Raw genomic sequence first — 24,631 nt, forward strand, 5'->3', positions numbered from 1 at the left:
ACCCCTAGATGAATTCCCTGAGGGGTGTAGTTTGCAAAATGGGGTCACTTGTGGGGGGGTTCCACTGTATTGGTGCTTCGGGGGTCTTGCTAATGCGACATAGCACCCACCAACATTCCACCAGAATCTGAGCTGCAAAATCCAAAAATCACTCCTTCCCTTCTGAGTCCTGCCATGCACCCAAATGGTATTTTTTGGTCACATGTGAGGCATTGCCGTACTCGGGAGAAATTGGGGCACAGATTTTGGGGTGCTTTGTCTCCTTCATTCCTTGTGAAAATGAAAAATTTGGAGCCAGAACTGCATTTTTGTGTAAAAAAATAAATTTTTCATTTTCACTGCCCAGTTGTACCACAATTGGTGAAACCCCTGGGGGTTTGAAATGTACACTATACCCCTAGATGAATTCCCTAAGGGGTGTAGTTTGCAAAATGGGGTCACTTGTGGGGGGGTTCTTAACTTTTAGCATCTTATGGTGCCTAGAAACCTACATGGTGCCTAAAAAATAATCTCATAAAAAGGAGGCTCCAAAATCAAGTAGGTGCTCCTTCTATTATGAAGCCTGTGGTTTGGTCAACGTGCACACTAGGGCCACATATAGGATATTTATGAAAACAAAAGAATTGGGGGAATCAATTTTTAGTCACATTTCTCTAGTAAAATCTACTGTGTTCCTTAGAAAAATGTATTAAAATTGCAAATCTGCAAAAAAAATGAAATTTTGAAATTTCACCTACACTTTGTTTTAATTCCTGTGAAACACCTAAAGGGTTAACAAACTTCCAAAATGCTGTTTTGAATACTGTGAGGGGTGCAGTTTTTGAAATGGCATCATTTATGGGGGTGTCTCACATACAAGTCCCTCAAAGTCACATCAGAACTGAACTGGTCCCTAAAAAAAATCAGTGTTTGAATTTTTCTTGAAAATTTGAGAATTTGCTATTCATATTTTAAGCCTCCTAGTGTCCAAAAAAATTAAAAGGAAGTTGAAATAATGATGGAAACATAAAGTAGACATATGGTCTATGTTAGTTATTAACTATTTTGAGTGGTATGATTATTTGTCTCACAAGCAGAAAATTTAACATTTTGAAAATTGCTAAATTTTCCATTTTTTTACGACATTTTGGTATTTTTCACAGAAAAACACAGACTGTATCGACCCAAATTTACCACTAATTTGAAGTACAATGTGTCACGAGAAAACAATCTCAAAATCACTGGGATAAGTAAAAGCAAAAAAAAGTTATCCCCACTTAAGTGATACATGTCAGATTTGAAAAAAAGGGCTCTGTCAGGAAGGCAAAAACTGGCTGCGTCAGGAAGGGGTTAAATCTGAGTACGGTATTAAAATAGAAAATGTTCCTTTAAATCTTATTTGAATTTTTTTTTTAACGTAGTTGACTATTGCAAAAGGTATAGATTTGTAAAATCAGGGATTTATGGATCTACTTGACAATAATCATTTAGAAAAAATATATTTATTGTTGCTTTACCACAAATAAACCCTTAAAATAGAAACTGCTATGATTTCGCCATCAGCGCCCATTGTTCATTGGTGCTGTATTGCTTTGTGGCTTCTGGTCAGTAGTATTGGCATTAAAGAATTGTTTAAAAGAGACTATTTTCTATTAACACAAGGCATTGGTAGAGAGGGAGCCAGATTATTGTTGGTCTTCAACAAGAAAGGTAAGCAGGTTTAAAGCAAATGTCTGTTTGGTAACCACATTTAAAATAAGATTCACCATAGGGAGAACCTAGAACTTTGCTTGCAATTCTGAAACTGTCTAAAAGCAAAAAAGTAAGCAAACTGGGCAACACCATGCTGCTCTATAGGGGGGCAAATTTAAAATGTGCAGAGTGAGAGTTTGATTTGGATGGGGTGTGTTCATACTGAAGTCTAAATTGCAGTGTAAAAACATAGCTAACATATATATATATATATATATATATATGGCACTTGTTTCCTAGCACGGCCACAACGATTTAGATCGTTGTGGTCGGAAGATAAAAAATCGGATCGATCACATCGCATGCGATTTGGTCGCATGCGATGCGACCGATCCGACCGACCGATTTTTCACCCGATTTTTTTTTTTTTTCACCTGATTATTTTCAATTGCCCCCCCAAATGTTACTAAGTGGGCTAGACCCCACGATAGACGTCAACCCGAAGCGTGGCGAGCGCAGCGAGCCCGCGAGGGGCGGCGGTGCGCGTCCTCCGACCTTTTCATTCCCCTACTATCCACGTCGGCGTGGAGTTGAGAATAGAATAGTGTGGCGAGCGCAGCGAGCCACCGTGCCCGAAGCGTGGCGAGCGCAGCGAGCCCCGCGAGGGGACGCGTATAACTTCACAGGTATACGCGTCCCCTCGCGGGGCTCGCTGCGCTCGCCACACTTCGGGCTCGGTGGCTCGCTGCGCTCGCCACACTATTCTATTCTCACTCCACGCCCTAGTGGATAGTAGGGGAATGAAAAGGTCGGAGGACGCGCACCGCCGCCCCTCGCGGGCTCGCTGCGCTCGCCACGCTTCGGGTTGACGTCTATCGTGGGGTCATGGCGGGCACATAAAAAATGTGAAATGGGTCATATTGGCCCATTTCACCTTTTTTTATCATTTTTCCCTATGTGAGATGGACTTAATCAAGTCCATCTCATCTTGTGCCATTATAATGGCACAAGACCGACGCGATCCTCCCGATTTCAATGTTAAAAGATTTTTTAACATTGAAGTCTATGGAAAAATCGGGTCAATCGGTCGGTCGCATCGCGGCCGATTTTAATTGGTCGCGACCGACCGATTGACCCGATTTCTGTCATTCAAAGGGAAAAAATTGTAAAAAATCGGCCACATCGTGAGGATCGTGTCCCTTAATTAAGAGCCACGATCACTCACGATTGTGGCCGTTCTAGGAAACAAGTACCACATATATATATATATATATATATATATATATATATATATATATATATATATATATATATATATATATATATATATGTATATGTAAAACCCCAAATTGTTTGGGGCTTGGCCACACATCACTACTTCAAGCACCCACCGAAATAACTGATCTATTCTTTTACATGCAGAAGCGGACAGCATTTACCTTGCACAAAATTAATATAATTACATGTGCTTCCCTTGCATTGCAACATGAGGTGTTCCGGTCACAAAGAGGTACATTTACTGGGAGTTCTAGTGAAGATGGGATGTTGCCCATAGCAACCAATCAGATTCTGATTTCTAGAAAGTGCTTAATAAATAAGAAGTATAAATTTGTTTGCTAGGGGCAACATCCCATCTTAAATAGAACTCACATCTTAGTGATGACTCCAATCCTGGACCCCTGATTTTACCATTAGGATAATTTGTTGCACTTAATTTGATCTCCTCTGGATAAACACAATCTACATTTAGATAAGACTGCAATGGCGTTTAAGCCATCCTAACCAATTGAACGATAACTAGGAGCTGATGGCTCATATAGGAAAAGGGAGCGAAACATTTGCAAGTGTAAAGAAGGGTTGGTACCATTTAGTCTACAGTATGTTGGTCGATAAACATTAGGTCGACATGGGTCAAGGTCTACACACACATTAGGTTGACAGTCAAAAGGTTTCACTGTTTTTGGACCAGAATGTCGACACAGTCGACATGGACACAGTTTGGAGTGCACTGCATCCGCTCTTGATGCTTCGGGCACGGGCATCGCTGCGCTCGGCACACTATTTTGTTCCCCCACCACGCCCTAGTGGAAGGTAGGGCATGAAATACTGCCTGTCGGGACATGTCGGCTCAAAAAACTGTGAAAAACCTCATGTCAACATTTTGGCTGTCGACCTAATGCTTCTGTCGACCTAGAACCATGTCGACCAACATACTGTAGACCAAATAACCGTATCCCATAAAGAAAGGGGATGTGAAGGGGAGGAGTAAAATAAAAACACACATTGTTGGCAAAGTTTCCATCTACAATCTGTTGTGAATTTTTATTTTGGAACTGTATATTAATTACAAGAACAGTAAAAGCTTATACACTATATACTCTTCATTAAAAACAACGGCTAACATTCCAGAAGATGTCAAAACATTGACATTTTCTAGCATGGATCCACAAATAATTGAGAATGTTAGTATATGGATTTAGAGGGATGTGAAGCAGGCCTCTTAACAACACTTCAGGAGCTCAAAGTGCTTTGTGTTAAATAAGCCTATTAACATAATTTTGCTTGCCTCAGTTTACCAGGTTTACAGTAAAAATATAATGACTTGCAGTCAAATCTATAAACACCACTGCCACAGAGTATAACCAGACTGGCAAGCAAACAAGGTATTTTGGATGTTTTGAATAAAGTGTATTCTATTCATGTAATCATTAATTTAATGAATTTCACAGAACTGCAGTTTCATTAGGTGAATATAAACACCATTTAGGATAGCCACCCATTTGATAACACTGAATAGATTTAACACTACACATGACTGTTTCATGGGGCAAGGAGAAGGGTTAGTGGACATTTTCATTGTCAACTTACTACTATTTTTTTTTTTTTTGCAGAGCAGGCTATTTACTCAACATTGCAGCCACCATTTAATACAGAGTATATGTCATACAATGCCTCAGAGTTTTTACACATTTAACTTAAATATTATGTAAAGAACAGGCAAACAAATGTTTTGAAATGGAGGCACACTTACAATGTTGAAATAAACTGGCACTATCTATTGCAAACATACAGTATACTGGATGCTTACAAGAATGGCACCAGCATACAGATATAGGTGCGCTCATTGTTGCTGTACCAAGGCCACATGAGTCTGTTTGGCACACCAATGTCACATCTGTGTGGTTGAATCACTACACTGCGAAGTCATTGCTCAATGCGTTTCTTCGAGCCATGGGAGCAAATTAAACATGCGCGCGGTGATGGGATAGTGCAAATCACCTCTTATGTGGCACCAATAAGCATGGCTACATCTGTAGTTCGATTTTGTGATGCGAGTTATATATAAAGTTGCATCACAAAAAAAAAAAAGTTTATTCTCCATGGGGAATATAGTTAGAGAGCTCAAATATAATTTATATAAAAGGCTAACCTCTAATTATGGGAATATCCCACCTTAACAGTATTAAGCACTACAAAGTATAGAGTTTGTGATGAGACCAGTTAAATGTATTGGCATATATTAAATTTCCTCAGAATTTAAGTCTAGATTTCAAAATCCCTCACACATGATCTGAAGTAACACCCACCTTTATATCATGAATCAAGTCATTGGATAGCTTGAAACTGGGCTCCAAAGAAAAACCTTTAAAGGGGTGGCAGAATTATAGGAGAATTCATGGCACAGGACGAACATACTTTTTTTGTTGTCATCCTATGACCAAACACTTCCCTCTTCTCTATTGCATGTTAATACTGCTGCTCCTCTAAAGATAGAAGTGAGGCGTGTGCCAGTGTAAATGAAAAGTTGTTACTTCAGGCTACAAACTAGGGATGTGCAGATTCTGATTTACAGAAGGGATATGAGTTTGTATCCGGCTGCCGCATGTTTTGGAGCGCATACTTTTTGTACCGTACGATGAGATGCGCGGGAGCGCGCATCTCATAGTACAGAATGGACGGTCCGGGAACGGACAGTCTATGGGCACCTTAACTCCTACTTCCATCTCCATACACTAATGCAGGGGGCAAAACTATTTATCCTATACTTTGAAATCACCATGCTACATATATGTCCAATGCACTCACGGTTACAGTATTTTATGAGGCGGTGCTCCCATCAGGCACGTATTGAGTATACGGTCCAAATCCACAGTCCAAAATGTATTCAGGGCACTCCCCAGACAGCAGTAAGTCAATGCTTTTTTTATTCCATCACAATCATAGAAAATAAGCCTACGTTTCAGACCTATGTAGGCCCTTAATCATGGCAGTCCAACTCCCACATAGAAATGCAACAGTTACATTTCTATGTGGGAGTTGGACTGCCATGATTAATGGCCTACATAGGTCCGAAATGTCAGCTTACTTTCTATCATTGTGATGGAATAAAAAAAAAACACATTGATTTACTGCTGTCTGGTGAGTGCCCTGAATACATTTTGTACATATATACATATACACACACCCCTACATCTCCTTCTCACATACAGAAACACAGAAGCAATCACAAGGTAGCAGACTAGTTTTTCAAAGCTTTTGCTTCCAGTGGGCTTAGCTAGTATAGGATATGCTGGAGAGGAGGTTAATAAGTTATAGTACAGGTGTACTTGTCCGATTATGGTCATGTCCAATCCTGGTATTCCCCATGTCACAGTAGCTTAGCTCTAGGTAGACAATGTTTTTTAAGCAGTTAGGGTGCCAGGCACTCGAGTTACAGTTAATCGATAATCCAGTTTCCCACAAAATATATAGAAGACAAAATCAAACCATATTCTTGATCCCTAATGATAAATTTTGATCCCATAATTTCTGTAAGAGAATTTATAAATAATTTAGATAAATATGGGCAAAGATAAGAAATGTGAAAAATATGGCAAAAGGTTCATATAAAACCAGCATTTTAAAACAGTCAAATGATGTTCCTACATGGTAACTTATCTCATCTCCATGGGGTGAACCGATAAGGAACACTGGAGTCTCACCAGTGTAGTTACCAGATGTTCTCTATTATTACATAGTATCAAGAAGCACTGCTCTATGTGGCAAACACAGCAGGAGCTCCAGTCGGTCTCTGGATGAGTATTATGAAGGTTTGTCTTCTCGAAGGCAGTGACAGAAGTTTTAAAACAAAATAAATAAAATACCACTTTGATTATAACGATTTACAAATTATTGTAAGGAGTTATGACATTTAATTTTGGTAAGGGGCAATAAAAGTCAGTGCACTAAATATTTAAGTATAAAACATACTGTACCCAATATGATCCAACCCCCTTAGACAATCACTTTGAAATGAAATGACAAAAAGTTTTTAGTATTTGTCTGGAAGTTGTTTGCAGATTAAATTGTACCATGATGCAGGCAGATATCTACACGTGGTAACGGTATTCAGTTATATATTCCTTCAATCGCATCGGTAATGGCAGTTCATGGATTTGATTTGTACATTTGTTGACAGCCATTCTACAAAGGTGCTGCAAGGATGGGGTGGATGTGTAAAGTGGCTTAACGAGCCAAAGGTGAACGGTCCTGTTGGAAACATTTTCAGTCTCTGTCTCTATTTTTTTATTTTTAGAGAGTAGAACGTAATACTCAATAAGATTGACAACACTATCAAATTGTTTTAGTCTGGAGCGTACACATACAACGGAGTCCAACCTGAACTTCCCCTCTCGATACTCAATGCGCAGGTTTGTGGGGCCTGCAGAGGTCTTTACAGAGATGGTCAAGAGGTAGTCTGTGTGAGAACTGTCTCTTACAAGGAAAGTGCCTTCTGGTGCATCTTGCAATCGTTCTTTAGCCTCGTTGACAGTCATGTGTCCCCAGTACCAACCTGTTACACAAAGACACATTAGATTATTACATTCTATTAAAAAAAATAAGTTATTATTTCAAAAGGAATTGAAATTCAATATTTTGGATAAAAAAAGCAATAAAAGAACTAAACAGAAATTAAAAAGTATACAGTAATGGAAGTTTTGCAAGTATACAGTAATGGAAGTTTTATATATATATATATATCTCCAACAGTCCCATTGCGCCGATCCACAGCAACAATAAGTCAGGCGGCACTCCAACGGATTCAGGTATGAAAAAGATACCGGTTTATTTCATAAATGCCATGCCAGGCAAAGGCATTTATGAAATAAACCTGTATATTTTTCATACCTGAATCCGTTGGAGTGCCGCCTGACTTATTGTTGCTGTGGATCGGCGCAATGGGACTGTTGGATATTACTATTTGAGGAAGGCACCACTGGCAATTATTTATTTCAGCAAGGAGTGCCAGATTACAAATACATGTATGTATGTATGTATGTATATATATCAATTCATGAACTAAAACCCCATTATTTATTTAATTGATTATTTGAATGTTAAGGTGAGTTAGTTTGTTGTAGTGAATGCTGGGCCCCCTGTGTTTGTATTTACTAGAGTGTGTGGTCACAGGCCAATGCACCCCATCCTGGGAAGTGGGTGCTGTTTGCATCCCATTCCTAGGAATGGCGAGTGTGTTGGTACTTCTGTATCTATCTCTCTAATATATATATATATATATATATATATATATATATATATATATATATATATATATATATATATATATATATATATATATATATATATATATATATATATATATATATATATATAATGTCCCTTGGAAGCAGCACTACCGGCACAAATAAAGGTACTGTTGAAGGGTGCCCTCCAGGGATTGCAAACGCTCGCAATCTCAACACATACTCTGTAGACGGAGGCACTCCAAAAAAAACGACAACCAGGCACAGGAAATGCGGTAACCGCATTTCCTGTGCCTGGTTGTCGTTTTTTTTGGAGTGCCTCCGTCTACAGAGTGTATATATATATATATATATATATATATATATATATATATATATATATATATATATATATATATATATATATATATATATATAGTTATTGATCACTATATATATATATATATATATATATATATATATATATATATATATAACCGCGGCACTCACAAGGCTTGTTAATTGCAGAGAAGACAAAGCTTTAATTGGATTAAAGCTTCTTCTTTTCTGCAATTAACAAGCCTTGTGAGCATAATCTGTTGTAGAGCAAACTAAATAAAATACGACTGATTAATAGGAAGCCATCCCTGGATTTTATTTGAAGCACAACAGGTGCATCTGATGTATGTAAATGATACACAGATTTAAGGAGGTACCTGACTGAGGCTAGGCCAGCCCTCTGACGAAGTCCGAAGTGACGAAATGCGTAGGGGCATGGCCTAGCGTCAATCACTTGGAGGAGATGGACGAGAGAGTGTAACTGCTCTGACTTTGCAGTCTGTTACTGCCGGTTTATGCTGTCTATCCTGCGGTGTTGATACTGTCCCACATGGTACGTGATTCATGCCCATCTGAATCGTGGAATGCTTTTAGTAAATAAAAACTTTTTTACTCTGATAATCGCACTATGGCGCGCTCCTTTTTATTGTTCTGACAATTGTTGTCCTGTGGATCCAGGAGCCCGTTTGGGTAATTTAGGAGCAGCCGACTACAATTTTGGTCTAAGTACAAAGAAGCTGTCTGGAGAGGAAAAGTACACCTTTCTGTGAACCTGGGACTTGTAGTTCCACAAGAAGGACTGGTAGAGAAAGATTTGCACATTATCAATTTGTTTTTTTACACTGTAATTGACTATGTAATTGTATATGTAGCATATAACTTTGAAATCAATAAAAGTGTTTACAATAACTATAGACCTATACATCTAATGTATTTGCCTCAATATACTAATTACATTTTACTGTAGGAAGGAGTACTTAAAACAAAAATAATAAGGCATTGAGGACCCAGACGTATGTTTGTTGAATATCGCAAACCCAATGTGGACATGGACACCACTGTTTTCTACAGCCACCAGTTATGCACTATGCATGAGCCAGAAGCAACTGAAAAAAATGGACGAATATTAAGGAGTTCAGCTTCCTATGTACATCAAATCAGATTTAAGCACGTGGACAGAGATCATAAGTGCGTAGATTGATCCACCTAATGGCAGAGCAGACTTCCTATAAAATTATGGATAGTAACTGCAGCATCTGTACAGTACTGATACCCCAACTTCAGTGCTCATTTGCAGTGTGTGGATGGAGAGGTGAAGTTGTTTCAGGCGGATCTTATGAACTCCGCATGAGGCTGGCTGGTGTAAACCCTGATATGCATGATAACATCAGAAGCATTTGCACAGATTGTTATTTAGCATAAAAACATAAAAAGTCAAATTCTCACATTATTATTATTATTATAGTATTATTGAATATATCTATATATCCATCTATACACACACACACACACTCTCTCTGGCAGTAAAAAAATGTTGGATACTTTTGAATCTTATCATTTTTTTGGGATGTTTCAGCTTGAAATTACTATTTTACGCCCCTTGATCAATACAGGGTAAAGTCTGTATAGATATTTTGTGAGAAAATTTGATGGCCACAAGCAATACAAACCTTAAAAATATACAACAGTCAGTTGTAGACTTTGGATATGCTGAGCCGTTTTGTTGTGTTGCTCGAGTTCTGTTTAAGTTTTGGCTTTGGATTTTTGTTTACATTGTATTCTGAAGTCAGTTCAGTCAACACTGAGTGACTGAAGCGCATCAATATCGTTGTAGATTTGTAACAAGTTTTTAGTATAAAATTTAATTTTTCATGTAAGACCTGAGAAAACGTTAAAAAAAATCCCATTGCAACAAGAGGAGCCATAGTGGCATTATATAATAAAGGCACCTTGGATCGAGAAATTGGAAAAAAGTGAAAGTTTTGTTAAAATGTGTTTAAACAATGATACAAAGATTCAGAGACAATATAGTGGTTAACAATAAATGGAATACATGGTTAACCACTTCAGAAATCTGCACGGACGTCAACAGAACCCGTGAAAAGCCTGTATCACTAGCGACTGTGAAAACAGAGAGCTTCTGGACATCGATGGTGTATTGCAGTAAACAATTACTTGCTACTGTATGTCCAATTAATAGAAAGGAAAATGACTTTAATGGGCCATCCAGAATCGAAACTGGACGATGGAACAATGGAAAAAAATGTACTCTGGACTGATGAATCTAAGTTCGGAATTTTCTGCTATGAACGAAGAATATATTTAGCCAGATCTGTCACTCATCCCCCGCCCAGCAGGATACACAAACCCGCCCCCCCAGGGAAAAGTGTTCTATGTGTATAATGTTCTACACACCCCACCCCCTTGACATCACCTCCCCCCGCCCAGCCAGGGCTACAGTACAAGCCCACCATCACTCCACAGCCACCATTACTCCCGCACCCCTCCCCCTCTGCCAGCACCCCCCTGGACCCCCACCTCTCGTGATTCGCGGGACCCCCCCCCCCCCCTCCCACGATTCGCGGGACCCCCGTGACACGACCCCTCCCGCGATTCACGGAACCCCCCATAGCGCCCCTCCCGCGATTTGCGGACCCCCTAGTCACCTTCTGGGGCCCCCCTCCCGCGATTCGCGGCCCCTCCAGCGCCCCCTCCCACAATTTGCAGACCCCCCCCTTCCGCAATTCACGGCACCCCCCGCACCTCCCCCTCCTGCGATTCGCAGCCTCCCACCCGCGATTCATGCCCCCTCCCGCGATTCACGGACCCCCGCGCCCCCCCCGCGATTCACGGACCCCCGCGCCCCCCCCCCCCTACCTTGATTTACGGCACCCCCCACGATTCACAGACCTCCACAGCCCCCCTCCCGCAATTCACTGACCCCGACAACCCCCCCTCCCGCAATTTGCAGACCCCCCTTCCCGCGATTCAAGCCCCCCGCGCCCCCTCCCACGATTTGCGGACACCCGCCCCCTCCCGCTAATCGTGGATCCCCGCACACCCCCCTCCCGCAATTTGCAGACCCCCTTCCGGCAATTCCACCCCCCCAGCAGACCCCCTCAACCCCGCTCCCGCATTTCACGTACCCCCGTGACAATGGGGGATCCTGTACTGCCACAAGCAGGTGCCGCCCCTAGGTGGGAAATCCGCCCCTGGCTGCCGCGCTGCAGGTTTCCCCACTGCCAGATGTGTCCCCACGGTCCTCTGCACCAGCGCCACAACTTTTATCAATGTCTTGCCCACATACCAATTTTATACAGCCTCCTGCTCTCATGCACGCTCACTCCCTCCCAGTGGGAGGAGACGCTCACCCACTGCCGGGAGCTGCATACTGCCCCCCACCCTCCTCCAGTTCTAGGGATGCCCATCAACGATTTCAAATAATCGATGGTTTATGGCCGATGTTGAATATTTTTGCCATCGATGTGGGAGGACCAGATGGTTTCCCTACATCGATGGCAAAGGAGAACCGATCAAGTTTCAAATATTACCAATTTCAACTTAAGGACTGAATGTTATGACCAATGTTGTTGTCTACTGCTTCAATAAAAACAGTTTACGCAAAAAAAAGTTTCAAATTTTTTTAAGGTGCTGGGACACTGAGCATAGCTCCGCCCCCCACACCCGGAAGTCCCGCCGCCAAGTTTTGATTGACCCACGGGGCCTATTGAGTCAGATATAATGGATGACCATCAATAGCTACAACAATCGATGGTTATCCAAGTAATATGTTACTACTATCGATGGCAGGGTGCAAAATCGCCATCAATGCCAACCATCGATGGTGTCTGCACCAATGCCTATCGCTACTCAGCAACAGCCAAAAACCTTTACTACCCCTCATGCCCACACACCTCTATCACTGCCCTGCCTCCTGTTCCCCTGCCCCGTAACTTCCGCCAGTGGGGACCCGCTCACCCTGTGTTGCCCACATTCCCCTATCATGCTTTACCACCCAGCCTCCTGCTCTCATGCACCCTAACTCCCACCCAGTAGGAGGAGACACTGACTCAGGGCCACCGTCCTGTACTGCCACGTTGGACCCTCGCCCACTGGCAGAAGCTGCACAGTGTCCCCCACCCTCCTCTTTAATCCCCCTTATGTCCACACACCCCTATCACTACCCAGCCTCCTGTTTTCCTGTGTCGTGACCACAATACAAACGTTCACAAATTAAGGGGGTGCAGCCCCTTACGCCGGTGTGAAGAGCGCCAGTAGGGCGCGATGAATCACCTAGTCTTTTAATACCTTGTTAAAATTGTAAATATGACACCTAAAATGGGGCGAGAGTTCAGGTATATTATTGCAACAATAGCCTGTAAAATCAGACCCCCAATCTTTAGCATCTATACAAAATGTAAACGTTAAAAAAAAAAAAAGAAAAATAATTAATTACAAAGAACGAGGGCCTAGACTTCCAGGTAGTGAGTCTTAAGCTCTTTCATATGTTAGCAGAAAAAAAAAAAACCCTTTAGTAGTATGTTCTCTCAGTACTAAGTATTGCCAGCTAATTCCAGACATTTGATTCTCCTAAGGGCACACATGACCTCGACCTTTAATACATTGAAGCAGACAGCTCTTTAACAGTATGATTATGCACTACTTCCCTGGTGTATATTTAAAAAAAAAAAAGTCACAGAATTCTTAGAACCTGCTTAGCAAATCAACAAGAGATCGGGTGCTTCAATTTTCAAAATGTAATATAATTATGTATAGAACAACATGCGTAGTACAATGCATAACAAACAAACAAACAAACAAAAAGAAAAAACACATTTACATATGGTTTACATTTTGTAGGCATGTTTGTGGGCAGGTTCATTTTAAAACTACTTATAATGTAATCAAACCTTCAATTTTCAGAACTGCAAAATTATCTTAAAATCATGATATTTAGAAATAAAATGTTTTGCCCCATGTCATCCAATTATGCAGCAAAAAGAAAGTCGCACACTATTCCTAACTTCCTATTACCAGCTGTCATACTTGAGCAATTCCCCGAATTGCAGATATGCAACCTGTGCTAGCATACTGTATATTTTACTTTCATTTTCAAGGAGTGGGTACGGTAAGCTTAAATACATAGAATAGAAACCATTACTTAAATGTAATGTAAACCGTATTTTTTTTTATTATTATATAATTTTATATACAAAGTAGTCATAATTAAAACTTCTCTATTCAGAACAGTCTGACCTAACAATGAACATGTCGCCAGACTAATTAGGACAAGGAAAGCAGATTCCATGCACATGTTACATCTGCGCCCCCTTGCGCACATGGTTTTGCCCATTTTGAGAACAAATTTGTACTGCAATCAGATCTGAATAAGGGCCAATCTCTCTACCCAGAGAACTACTTCAAGAAAAGTGATTCATTTGACAGCAGTTAAACGTACGACATTAATGACATTGTATTGTTCACCCCCCCCCCCCCACAAAAAAAAAAAATTGCCCAGTGGGAAGCACGCACTAAAAAATAAAAAAATAAAAACACCCGCCACTGAAGGGGTTAAGCCTGGTGAAGTGACAAAGTGGAAGGTGATAACAGAACAGACAATCAGCTGCTATATGTGTCCATACGCGATTATCGCATGTGTTTTGAACTTTTACGTTCAAAATGCATCACATGTGGTTATAATCGCACCGTGTTTCTGCAGGGATGATGCGCTTCCCCACGAGTATGATATTATATAGCACAAAAAGTATGTGCAGGCAGTACTTTTTGTGCTACATCGCATCGCATCACTTTGTAGTGCGATGTGATGTACCTAGTGACCATAAAAGGTGAATATATCATTTAAAAAAATAATATATATAATAAATAAATATAATATTATATATATATATATATATATATATATACTGTATATATATATATTTTTTTTTTAAAGGCTAAAATCGCATTGCATGGCATAAAAGTGCCAAAATCGCACAGCAGCAATAAAGTACAAAATGCACAGCACACTAAAATCGCAACGTGTATGGGCACCTTTACTCTGCATTTACTGGCTGGGTTTAAAAAATGTCAGATTGGCCTGTTGTGTATCACCTTCCACTTCATTACTTGACCCGGCTTAGTACATTTGCCCCATTGTGTAAAGATCGCAAGGCATTTTGGCAGATCAGAGTCTATTATAGTTAGCCAACTGGCATTTCTTGTAAAATTCATTAACCATCGACATAAGTAAAATAGATTTAATAAGGGTTACACCACATTTAATATGAATCTTGTCCTAAACAAGCATTAGTTCTGGGTTTACTATTTGCAATGGTATTCAACTTGTGGTCTTTACCTACTGTTAGCTCTTTATTAGGGAAGATTGGAATAAAACCCACACAAACAATTGAGACACATTTTTCTAACATTAATAAGATATCACATGATATGAGGCATTTTATTGTCAGGAGGTTCCTGGACAAATACTGGATCTGGCCAGAAGAACAGTAAGACAGTAGCAGAATACATCACAAGCCACCTGGTAAGATACTGATGAACAAGAAAAGGGGGGGAATTGTTACTCCGCACAAGCAGTACAGTAGTTTATTTAGCCAGAAGTAGTAATAAAGATATTAAGACATCGCTGTGGCAACCCTATCCATGCTTATATTAAATGGATTTACAAAAATATCTGATCTGGCGGTGCTCCCCTAGAGTTTAAACTAAATAGGAGTCCTTGTCTCACAAGATACTGATGAAGAGGACAGCTGAAGTACATTTAATCTACCCATTCCAATTACTGTTTATATGCTGCACGTGCAAACTACTTTTAATCCCCTTACTTAATTTTGTGCTGAAATTGCAGTCCCGCCATTATTTTATTACTGCTTTATAAGCATATGTATCACACACAGAAGTACCAGGATATATTTACAGGATTTACTGCAGCAGAAAGAATACTTTTTATATCATTATCCCCATTGTGTACTAAGTAGTTCTGCAGGGAAAGAGATACTTCCCGGTGTCTTGAGTTTTTGTATGACTGTTCCACAGTGACTGACGGAGCCAGTTGCTGAAAACTCTAGATGATTTTTTAGATCTTGGCACATAGGGATCAGACTTTAGTCCCCAATGATAATAAAGGAGGACTGCAATCTGCAGTGCTAATCATTTGCAGCCATAAATTGCGGTGATAAATTTAGGCAGAAACTATAGTTTCTGCTTCGTTTTATGAAAACGGACTTAAATATGCCTTTAATAATTGAAACGACTAATAAGTGGCATACAGACTTTGTTGAAATATGCATGAAACATTAAAAAACCCACCTCACCCTTACAGATTGTGTTAAAATAGTTAAAGGTTACAGTTTATTACTGGTCATTGATCCTGTACATCCTTCTCTGCCGTGGCTCATACTAGTGCCTCTGTGCTAGCATACCCATAGGTTATACAACCCCCATCAGCGGTCAGTATACAGATATTGGAATCTTGGCTGCCAGTACTCCGATGGAGAGGGGGGGGGACCACAATGGGGTCATGGAGGTTAGCTTTAGACTGAGGAGGGGAACTTTAGAATTGGACTGGCAGAATAGTGTTTTTTAGGATAAGATTCAACCAGGGATCTGAAAAAACCTCTGTTGGGGCACTCTACCTAAAAATCATTAAAATATAACATCATTAAAACATGGATGGGCAACGCACATGTAATATTCATAAAAGTAAAAGGGGGGATTAAACCCCTTTTCCCACCTGAAATAGAGAAGTTATGAAAAAATATTCACAAATACTAGTACAATATGTACCACCTTAGTTGTTTTCTCATTGAAGTGCAAGGAACACCGTGGTTATGAAAGACATAATTTGCTATGTTGTACATTTGTGAAATTCTCTAAAAGAAATTGTCCTCACCCTAGCAACAAACCAAGCATTATACGCATTATAAGTAAAATGACTTTTTTCATTATTTCTGCACTTCTTCAGATATACTGTATACAAAAGCAGGAGAGAATTGGCATATAAATGGTGATGTAGTAAAACAGTGTGACCACACACGGGGGGAAAGCTGATGAACCGTAGTGTAATACTTGTATATTCCTATGTACTTTGTGAGTCCAGCGGCATCCAGGTGATAGGTTGACCAATATTCGCTTATTTTTTTCTTTACTTTTTCACGATTACCATCCATGTGGACTACAACTCAGAAAATGAACCTATGCTGAGTGCAGTGATAGTGGAGTGAGGCACCCTGCTTGAAGGGAGGGGGCGCAGTACACTAATTGGGGTTACAGGTTGTTAAAGGTTGACCATGACAAAAAAAAAAATACTAAAATGTGCCAACCTTTTCATGTTGACCTTTTGAAGTGCCTACCTATAAAATGTTGATCAATGAGCCACACCCGAATCCAACACCTTGCCCACAGATGCAATAGTATACTTCCATTTTGTGCCAGTTTCCTTACACTTCTGTATACACTACATTTCCCCAGTGTGCACACATTATTTTGGTATATTAGCATCAGACATGAACCATTTCCAAACCCAGGGTAAGATTCAGTAAAGCAAAAAAGCAAGTCAATTTGTGTCTGGAATAAACCATGTTGCTATGCAAGGGGAACAGTCAGTTTGAACACACCCCGTCTAATGTAAATCTCTCTGAACTTACATCTGCCCCACCTGCAGTGCACATGGGTTTGCCCATTTTTTTTTTTTTTTTTTTTGATAATAAAGCTAAATCAGGCCCGTCGTCCCTAGGGATGGCCATCGATGCTATTGCAATCGATGGTTGCCCTTGATGGCGATAGTGAAAATGACCATCAATGGTTTTAACTATAGAGGGACAGCCCTTTTATTTGATTTACTGGCCTGTGGGCAAATCAGAACCTGGGGGTGGGCCTTTATGGTGTCAGGGAGGAGCTACGCTCCATGTGCCAGCCCCTTGGCTAAGAAAAAAACTATTCAATTATGCTTTGATATCGATGGAAGGAAACCATCTGTTTTTTCCCCCATCAATAGCAAAACTATTCTACATCGGTCATAAACCATAGGATGATTTTGAATCATTGACAGTTGGCAATTGACAATTCCTACCAGTACCCAATTCAAAGGAAGACCGTTTTTTAATAAAACTGAAACTCATATTACAGTATATACCATAATGCTTAAGAAGAACAACTGGATGCAAGACAAGGAATAGTGTCTAAGCCAGGGGTGGGCAATAAGCGGCCCTCCAGCTGTTGAGGAACTACACATCCCAGCATGCTTTGCCTAAGTTTTGCTATTTTACCATGCTGCAACTGATGCAAGGCATGCTGGGATGTGCAGTTCCTCAACAGCTGGAGGGTTGCTTATTGCCCACCCCTGGTGTAAGCAAAGGGTCACTTTATTAAAGCATTTGGTAGACTGCTTTCTATTCCTAAAACTATGTGCATGAAAAATGTGTTAATATATTTGTAGACTAGGGCGTACCTACCATAGGTGCAGGGGGTCCATCTGCTATGGGGCCCAGAGCTGAGAGGGGCCTACTTTGCCTGTCAAAATATCATGTGCTACATACATTTTTCAGCATAAGTTGATCAATAGGGGCCCTTACAAACTTTTGCTATGGGGCCCACATGTACTGTACATAGTTAAACCACTGTTTGTAGATCTAGGCAGCCTTATCTGCAAGAGAGCCAAAGAAAAATATCTATAAAAAGAGGACTGCTGTTAGGAGAGGAAATCATTTGCAGTTGGCTCCAGGTTTCGAATCTGGTGAATTGTCTGCCATTGTGATACAGTGACAGTTGTACCGGAAAACCACCAAAAAAGGAGTTTGATGCAAATCGACACCCAATGTGTGAGTTTGTTTACAGTTAACCTGGAACATTTTCAAAGAACACCATCATACTGTACAAGACCTGCTGAAATGCACACATACAGTGTGCTGCATGTCACTGTACTTGCCCCATAAATGCAATTTTACAGGACATAATGCAAAGCCGACTGCAAATGTATCACATTAGAAACAAGTTGCCAACTGCAATGTGCTTGTATTAACTTAATAACAGTAGATTTTCCTAACAAAAATCAGTGTGTGTAGATATTGGCCATAAAAACATTTGGGTCACCTGCAGATGAGGTGAAATCAAAATGCAAATTTGAATGACATCAATGGAACTATCTAAAAAAAATCTAAAGGGGCATACACACGTAGAGATGTGTGCAAAGCTATTTAGGGTAGGCGATTTCCCTGTGTCCAGATCGCCCATTAAGAGCACATACACATGCAGTGATTTGAGCCAAGCAATTTTGCATAAGCAAAAAAAAAAAATGCCCGGTAGTGGTACAGAATGAGAGATCTCGATCACTATCTCTCATTCTGTACACACAGTGATTTGCAGTCACATGCTAAGCAATATGACTAGATTTTGACTGCATGCACTGACTTAGCAGGAAATAGCGACGTGCAGGACCGTGCAACAAAATCGCTAGTCAGATTGCTTAGAAAAGAGCACAAAATCGCTGTGTATGCCCCTACACATGGGCGGATTCAGGGGGGGCACCCGGGCATGTAAAATTTGTAGCTGAGGATCAGGACTTTCCAACGAGCCCAGCCCTGTGTCTCTAGCCCCCTGGGAACCGGAGATATCGCCTGGCAAATCTGTATCGTTTTCCCCATTGAGTAATATGGGACCCGTTAATTCCGACCCTCACCCGGTTCCGACGGCTGCCAGTTCCCCCCCTGACATCAAAGAAACTTGTAAGAAAACAAAATTAAAACTGCGCTTTTGAGGAAGTTGATCACACAATAACAATTTATTAATAAATTAATAAATTAAAATAGATTAAAAACATTCAAATTAGTAAATTGCATGCATCTATATGGTGCTTAATATATAGCTGTTGTAAGCTTAAAATGAGTAACAACTTTGATTCGTTTGGGGATGTTGAGGGAAAGCACCCCGCTAGTCCTTCATAGAGGGATACTGTTCCTATTTGCACTCCAAATGGGCATAAGTTTTTTTTTTTTTTTGGGGGGGGGGGGGGGGGGGGAACAGTTGAGTAACTCACATATCCGGGATGGCTACCACTTTTCCGTGTTGTTATGGGCGGTGGTCCCCATGAGATTAATGTGCTGTCCTTACTTGTGTTGTTAGGAAGCCCCAATGTGTGGCAAAGTCCACTTTTAGTCCTGGTTCAGGTATCCTTAGGTATGGTTGAATGTGATTCCACACCACAGTATGAAGAGGATGGCAGGGGTGCTGAAGCCCGACGCATTTCGCTGGGTATCTGAGCAGCGCAGGGAATCGGGCAAAGTTTCCGCGCACCGTGCCCAGCATGCCGCCCCCCCCCCCAGCCCAATGTGAGGGTGCTTGATGGGCAGTGACTGGACGGGTACCTGTGGCTGATCTGCGAGTGGGTCACTGTACTCGTGGCACTGCAGCAGGTGCGGGGGGGCTGGAAGGACAACTTCATCATCCCGGGAACCACTGTGGAAATCAACCTGGAGCTACCACCTGCGGAGAGCCAAGGAGGTGAGCGGGGACAGGCGGCTCAGGCTGGGCTGCGAGCGGCTGTCTGCCCTGTCCCAGCCGATGTACCTGCAGCTCCGCTCCCGCAGCCGGCTCACCGCTCTCACCGTCAGGCTGCAGGTCCAGGTGCGGGGCGGTCGCGGCTGCTACCTCCAGCAGGGCCGGAGTACCATCTACACCGTGATGCTGCTTTCACACTGCAAACCTGCTTTAGACCAGGTATTTACATGCGATGTGAAAGGGGTTAAACTTGCTCTGACCCGTTTTAAAAAGTCGTTTTAAATACCTGGTCTAAGCAGGTTTTGCAGTGTGAAAGCAGCATAGTGTGTAAACACAGTGACATTCCCTTGCGATCCGACTTAAGATTTGCGTGCTATGCAATCTTTGCTATGTCTGTACTATTTACATACAATTCATGTTATCTACATTCAGTTTGCACTATATAGTCATTGCTGCCCTGTCTATCTGGGTTTCGATTTCTGCTGTCCTGAGATCGCAAGATAAAAACCTGTGCGATCTGCATACGATTTTGACTATATAGTCAAAATCTAATATCAAATCTCTCATTACTTAAAGCAAATATACTATTTTGATCACTATTACTTTTAGGTTAACAAAATTAAAAAGCAACTCAAAGACCTCTGGTCTACTACAAATAAATACAATCACTAATTTTTACTATGACTTATTTAAAGTTAATAATAAATTGTATCCATTATTTTGTAGTGGTAAATGTTTGCATATTAAACAGAATAGTCTTTAGAAGCAACGTACAAAGTAGTCTAAATTCATTGCAGTAACAACCACACAAATGGTATTTTTGAAAATCATAAGCATTTGTACAAAATGACATTGCCACAAAGCAGCTGCTGAGTTGAAAGGAAATGGAGGACAGAAATGGGTCATAAGACAGCCATCGTTGCATATAAAATTTGTTTTATAACAATTGAGTATTTATCAAAGCTTGGAGAGAGATAAATTGTGACAAAGTACCACCCAGTCAGTTTTCGTCTTAAATTTTACAGGCTGTAGTGTCTGAGAAATGACAGTTAGGAGCTGATGGTTAGCACTTTGTATCTATTTGAAATCATTGATAAATACCTGTATGGAGTAAAGTAATAAAATGATACTGTTTTTGAAGAACACTTTCCACAAAGATATAAATGGAAGGTGTAAAATATAGGTCATTAATAGTAAAATGTAAGGTGGAGCCCAAGTGCCACCACCTCGGAAATGTGTCAAATGAGGTGAAAAATGATGGTGTCTCTCACTCTGAGAATCTGTATTCTGCAAAGCCAGTTGCACATACCTTCTGCAGAATGGTCCTTAGATCTTGGCTATGTACCAGTGACCAGCCTTCTCACCTGCGCTGGAAAAGGAGTTTCCCCACAGGGCAATGATCACCCAGTCAGGGGGAGCTTTGTGTCACATATGGGGTGTCTCTGGCCACACACTATTGTTATGCACAAATCTCTTTAGTATGAGCAGGCTGAGTACAGGTTACATCCATACAGTCCCCCGCTGTGGTACAGGAACTGGGCACCTAGTAATGGGGGATAGGGTGTTACCCGCACGCGTTACAGTAACCATTTATTAGTTACAGCAGGGACACCCCGCGCCTAGACCTGCACAGCCCACTGCCGCCAGCCACTGTACCCGCAGGGGTGACCCTGCTATCTCACATCACTGCACCGGGGAGGGCCAGGCGCACACCCGCTGCACGGACACACACACACACACACACACACCTCCTTACCTGAGCGCTGGAGCTCTCCCATGGACATTGCGATGCGCTCGTTGCGGTCCGGGCTCGCCTGGGTATCCCCCGGGGAGGTGACCAGGTCCCCGGCTCCGCTGGGTATGGTGCCGGCACTGTCGGAGGTGTCGGGCGATCTGAGGGTCATTGGGCGGCTGTGCAGGAGGGGAACGGGCAGAGCTCCGGGGGAAAGCAGTCACCTCGCCCGCATGCTGCCAGTCCGAGTAGCCTGCCTGGAGCGGCTGGAAGATCGGGACGTCCGGCTCTGCTGCCTGCCAGGGAAGTCAGCAAACGGCATGGGTCAGGGTGGGGAATAGCATTACATTATATACTGTATAATATGTCACACACACACACACACACACACACACGGGTATCAGATGCCAGCACTCCGCTACAGCTGCTGCCAGCACTATGCCGGGGAGTGGGGCTGTCAGAGGGGACACTCCGCCGCCGCCGCCGCCGCCCCCGGGACCACAGCCGGGTCACTGTCACTGCCAGGGCGGCTGCTGCTGAGGCAGGAGGACACCGCACCGTTACTGGAGTTGTAGGAGAGCTCCCCATACCGCGGTGTATGTTACATTAATAAGACCCTAACTGTGCCCGCTTCCCGTGGCAATATGCAGCCCGGGGACACGCCCTTATTTACTGTCCGGTCCCGGGCCAACACCCGCTGCGGGCTCTGCGTGAAAGTCTCCCGCAAGGTTACCATTATCACAGCCCTGGCACTGGCAGCACTGCCATTCCTATTACCCGCCTTCTAGTAATGTTATCCAGCACCTACCCTCTAGCAATGCTGCCGTGATCTGCCTCCTGTTATTATTACTTTTTTTCCCCCCAATGTTGTAAATGTTTTATCACTGTTTCTATGATCCATCTTCCAGCATCTCCTATGTAGTGTGTGTAAATTATATATACACATATATACACAAACACACACGCCATAACTGTACCCAGGTCCACGCCTGTGTTATATCTAATTATTAGTTAGAACAAACACCAGAAGGTACCGCGTTCTTTTGCGACTATTTTAAATAACGTTCCTTTCCCATACAGGAATTGTTACATTACATGTTTTAGGTGTGTGTATCAAGTATACCGGTATTGGGCAACACCCTGTCGTTTTTATTGTTTAATTACTTAGCATAATATTAGTAATAAAATAACCTTTTGAATATAGTTTATTTAAGTGTGTTATTTACAGTTATTACATGGTGAAGAGATGCGCATTAATTTTCACTTCCATACCTATTTGTATTCTAAATAAATTAGTTGGAGCTATATTCACAAAGGAGACCATACTTCGGCACTAATAAATAGAATGTGTATTTATGGAGCTAAAAGTTACGTTACTAGGGCCCCCCCAGGAGCATATGGGGGCCACATAATGCCCCTTACCACGATGCCTGCGCTCACCACGCTGCAGAGGGGAAGAAGAAGACGCTCTGCACAGTCACCGCTACTTCGGGCTCTGTGGCTGTCTAGGAACATGCTCGGGGATAACCCTATGATCACACTGTCACCTACACACACACACACACACACACACACACACACACACACACACACACACACACCCCCATCATGCCCTGCACACTGTCACCTACACACACCATGCCCAGCACACTGTCACCTACACAAATACATATACCCCTGCAAACTGTCACCTACACACACAATGCCATGCACACTGACACCTACACACATACATACACTGTTACCTACACACACCATGTCCTGCACACTGTCAGTGTCACCTACACACACACAAATCCACCCAGCACATTGTAACACACACACACAAAAAATGCCCTGCACACTTACCTATACACTATGCCATGCACCATCACATATACACACCACTAGCTGCAAGTAGCTACACACAATGCCAGTGTGCCCGCACACATAATAATAATATATGATATGCCCCTTGTAAAATGTACCTTCAGCTCCCCTGCGCTTGGCTCCTGGTAGCAGCTGATCTCGAGTTCCGCACGGACTTCCCTTTATTATCATGTAGTAGGCAGTAGCCCGTGGATGTGCTGTACACACATGTGCGCATGGGGTGCGAGTCCTGAATCAACCCCTTTCCTCTGATCTCATTGGGCTGCTTTTTCCCTGCAGATCGTCTTATTGCTGGAACCCCCCAGAACCCCCAGCACCACCTCGGCGTGGCGCTGATTGGCTGAATATTGGAGATGATGAGAGGCTGCGGCGCCTGTCCGAGCCCCCCAGTGCAGCCGCGCAGTCTGGCTGATGGCGGGGACTCCGGCTGCATTGGCTTTTCGTGCAGTCTGGGATACGGGAGAGGGGGGCTCATACACGCAGCGCACAGCATGCAGGGTCTCCCCCTCCACAGCAGCTTAATGCACCGGCTCCATAGCGCGCAAGGTGATCGTGGCTTTGCAGCGAGTCAGCGGCACATCCATATGCTGAGCAGCCGGTGCATGCAACGGGGTTGGAAGTGGGACAGAGACGTGGCTGTATTGGGGTGAGAGACTCGCGCTTCTGATTACGGAGCCTGCTTTCTTCCTCCTATTGGCCGTCTCTCCGTGTTGTGAGTGTTGGGTCTCTCCCACACACCCCCCGCCTCCGCTCTCCTCGCCCGTCTCTCCCTCCCATATCTGGTAAATGCAAAGGCCGCTTTCCAGGAACTTTCCAGGAATTGGCTCACGTGACCAGTGTCTTCTCACGGTTCTCTCTGCTGCCACCTATGTGCTGCTCCCCTCACTGCAGGTTTACCTCGTACACAAAGGGAGAGACCTGACATTCCTCTGCCCAGGTGACTACCCTGTCACCGGCATCGGGGCTGTGCACTTCTCAATGCACACGCTGGCTGGCCTGGGCTCGG

The 24,631-nt window shown here is 42.5% G+C and overlaps 1 protein-coding gene across 2 annotated transcripts; it reads right to left on the reverse strand.

The window, feature by feature from the left end:
* Positions 1 to 3,966: 3,966 nt before the first annotated feature.
* Positions 3,967 to 24,403, reverse strand: SOCS2 (suppressor of cytokine signaling 2). 2 transcript variants are annotated; one of them, XM_083182401.1, is made up of 3 exons: positions 23,724 to 24,403; positions 21,781 to 22,052; positions 3,967 to 7,504 (listed from the first exon to the last, which is right to left on the reverse strand). In XM_083182401.1, the coding sequence occupies exons 2-3, from the start codon at positions 21,926 to 21,928 to the stop codon at positions 7,041 to 7,043; spliced, it is 612 nt and encodes a 203-aa protein (XP_083038527.1). In that variant the 5' UTR covers positions 21,929 to 22,052; positions 23,724 to 24,403; the 3' UTR covers positions 3,967 to 7,040. The 2 variants fall into 2 exon arrangements, with proteins under 2 accessions (XP_083038527.1, XP_083038528.1); XM_083182402.1 differs by lacking the exon at positions 23,724 to 24,403 and adding an exon at positions 22,152 to 22,292.
* Positions 24,404 to 24,631: the final 228 nt, after the last annotated feature.

This window comes from Crinia signifera, chromosome 4 (genome assembly GCF_055691185.1).
Source record: "Crinia signifera chromosome 4, ASM5569118v1, whole genome shotgun sequence".
Lineage (NCBI taxonomy): Eukaryota > Metazoa > Chordata > Amphibia > Anura > Myobatrachidae > Crinia > Crinia signifera.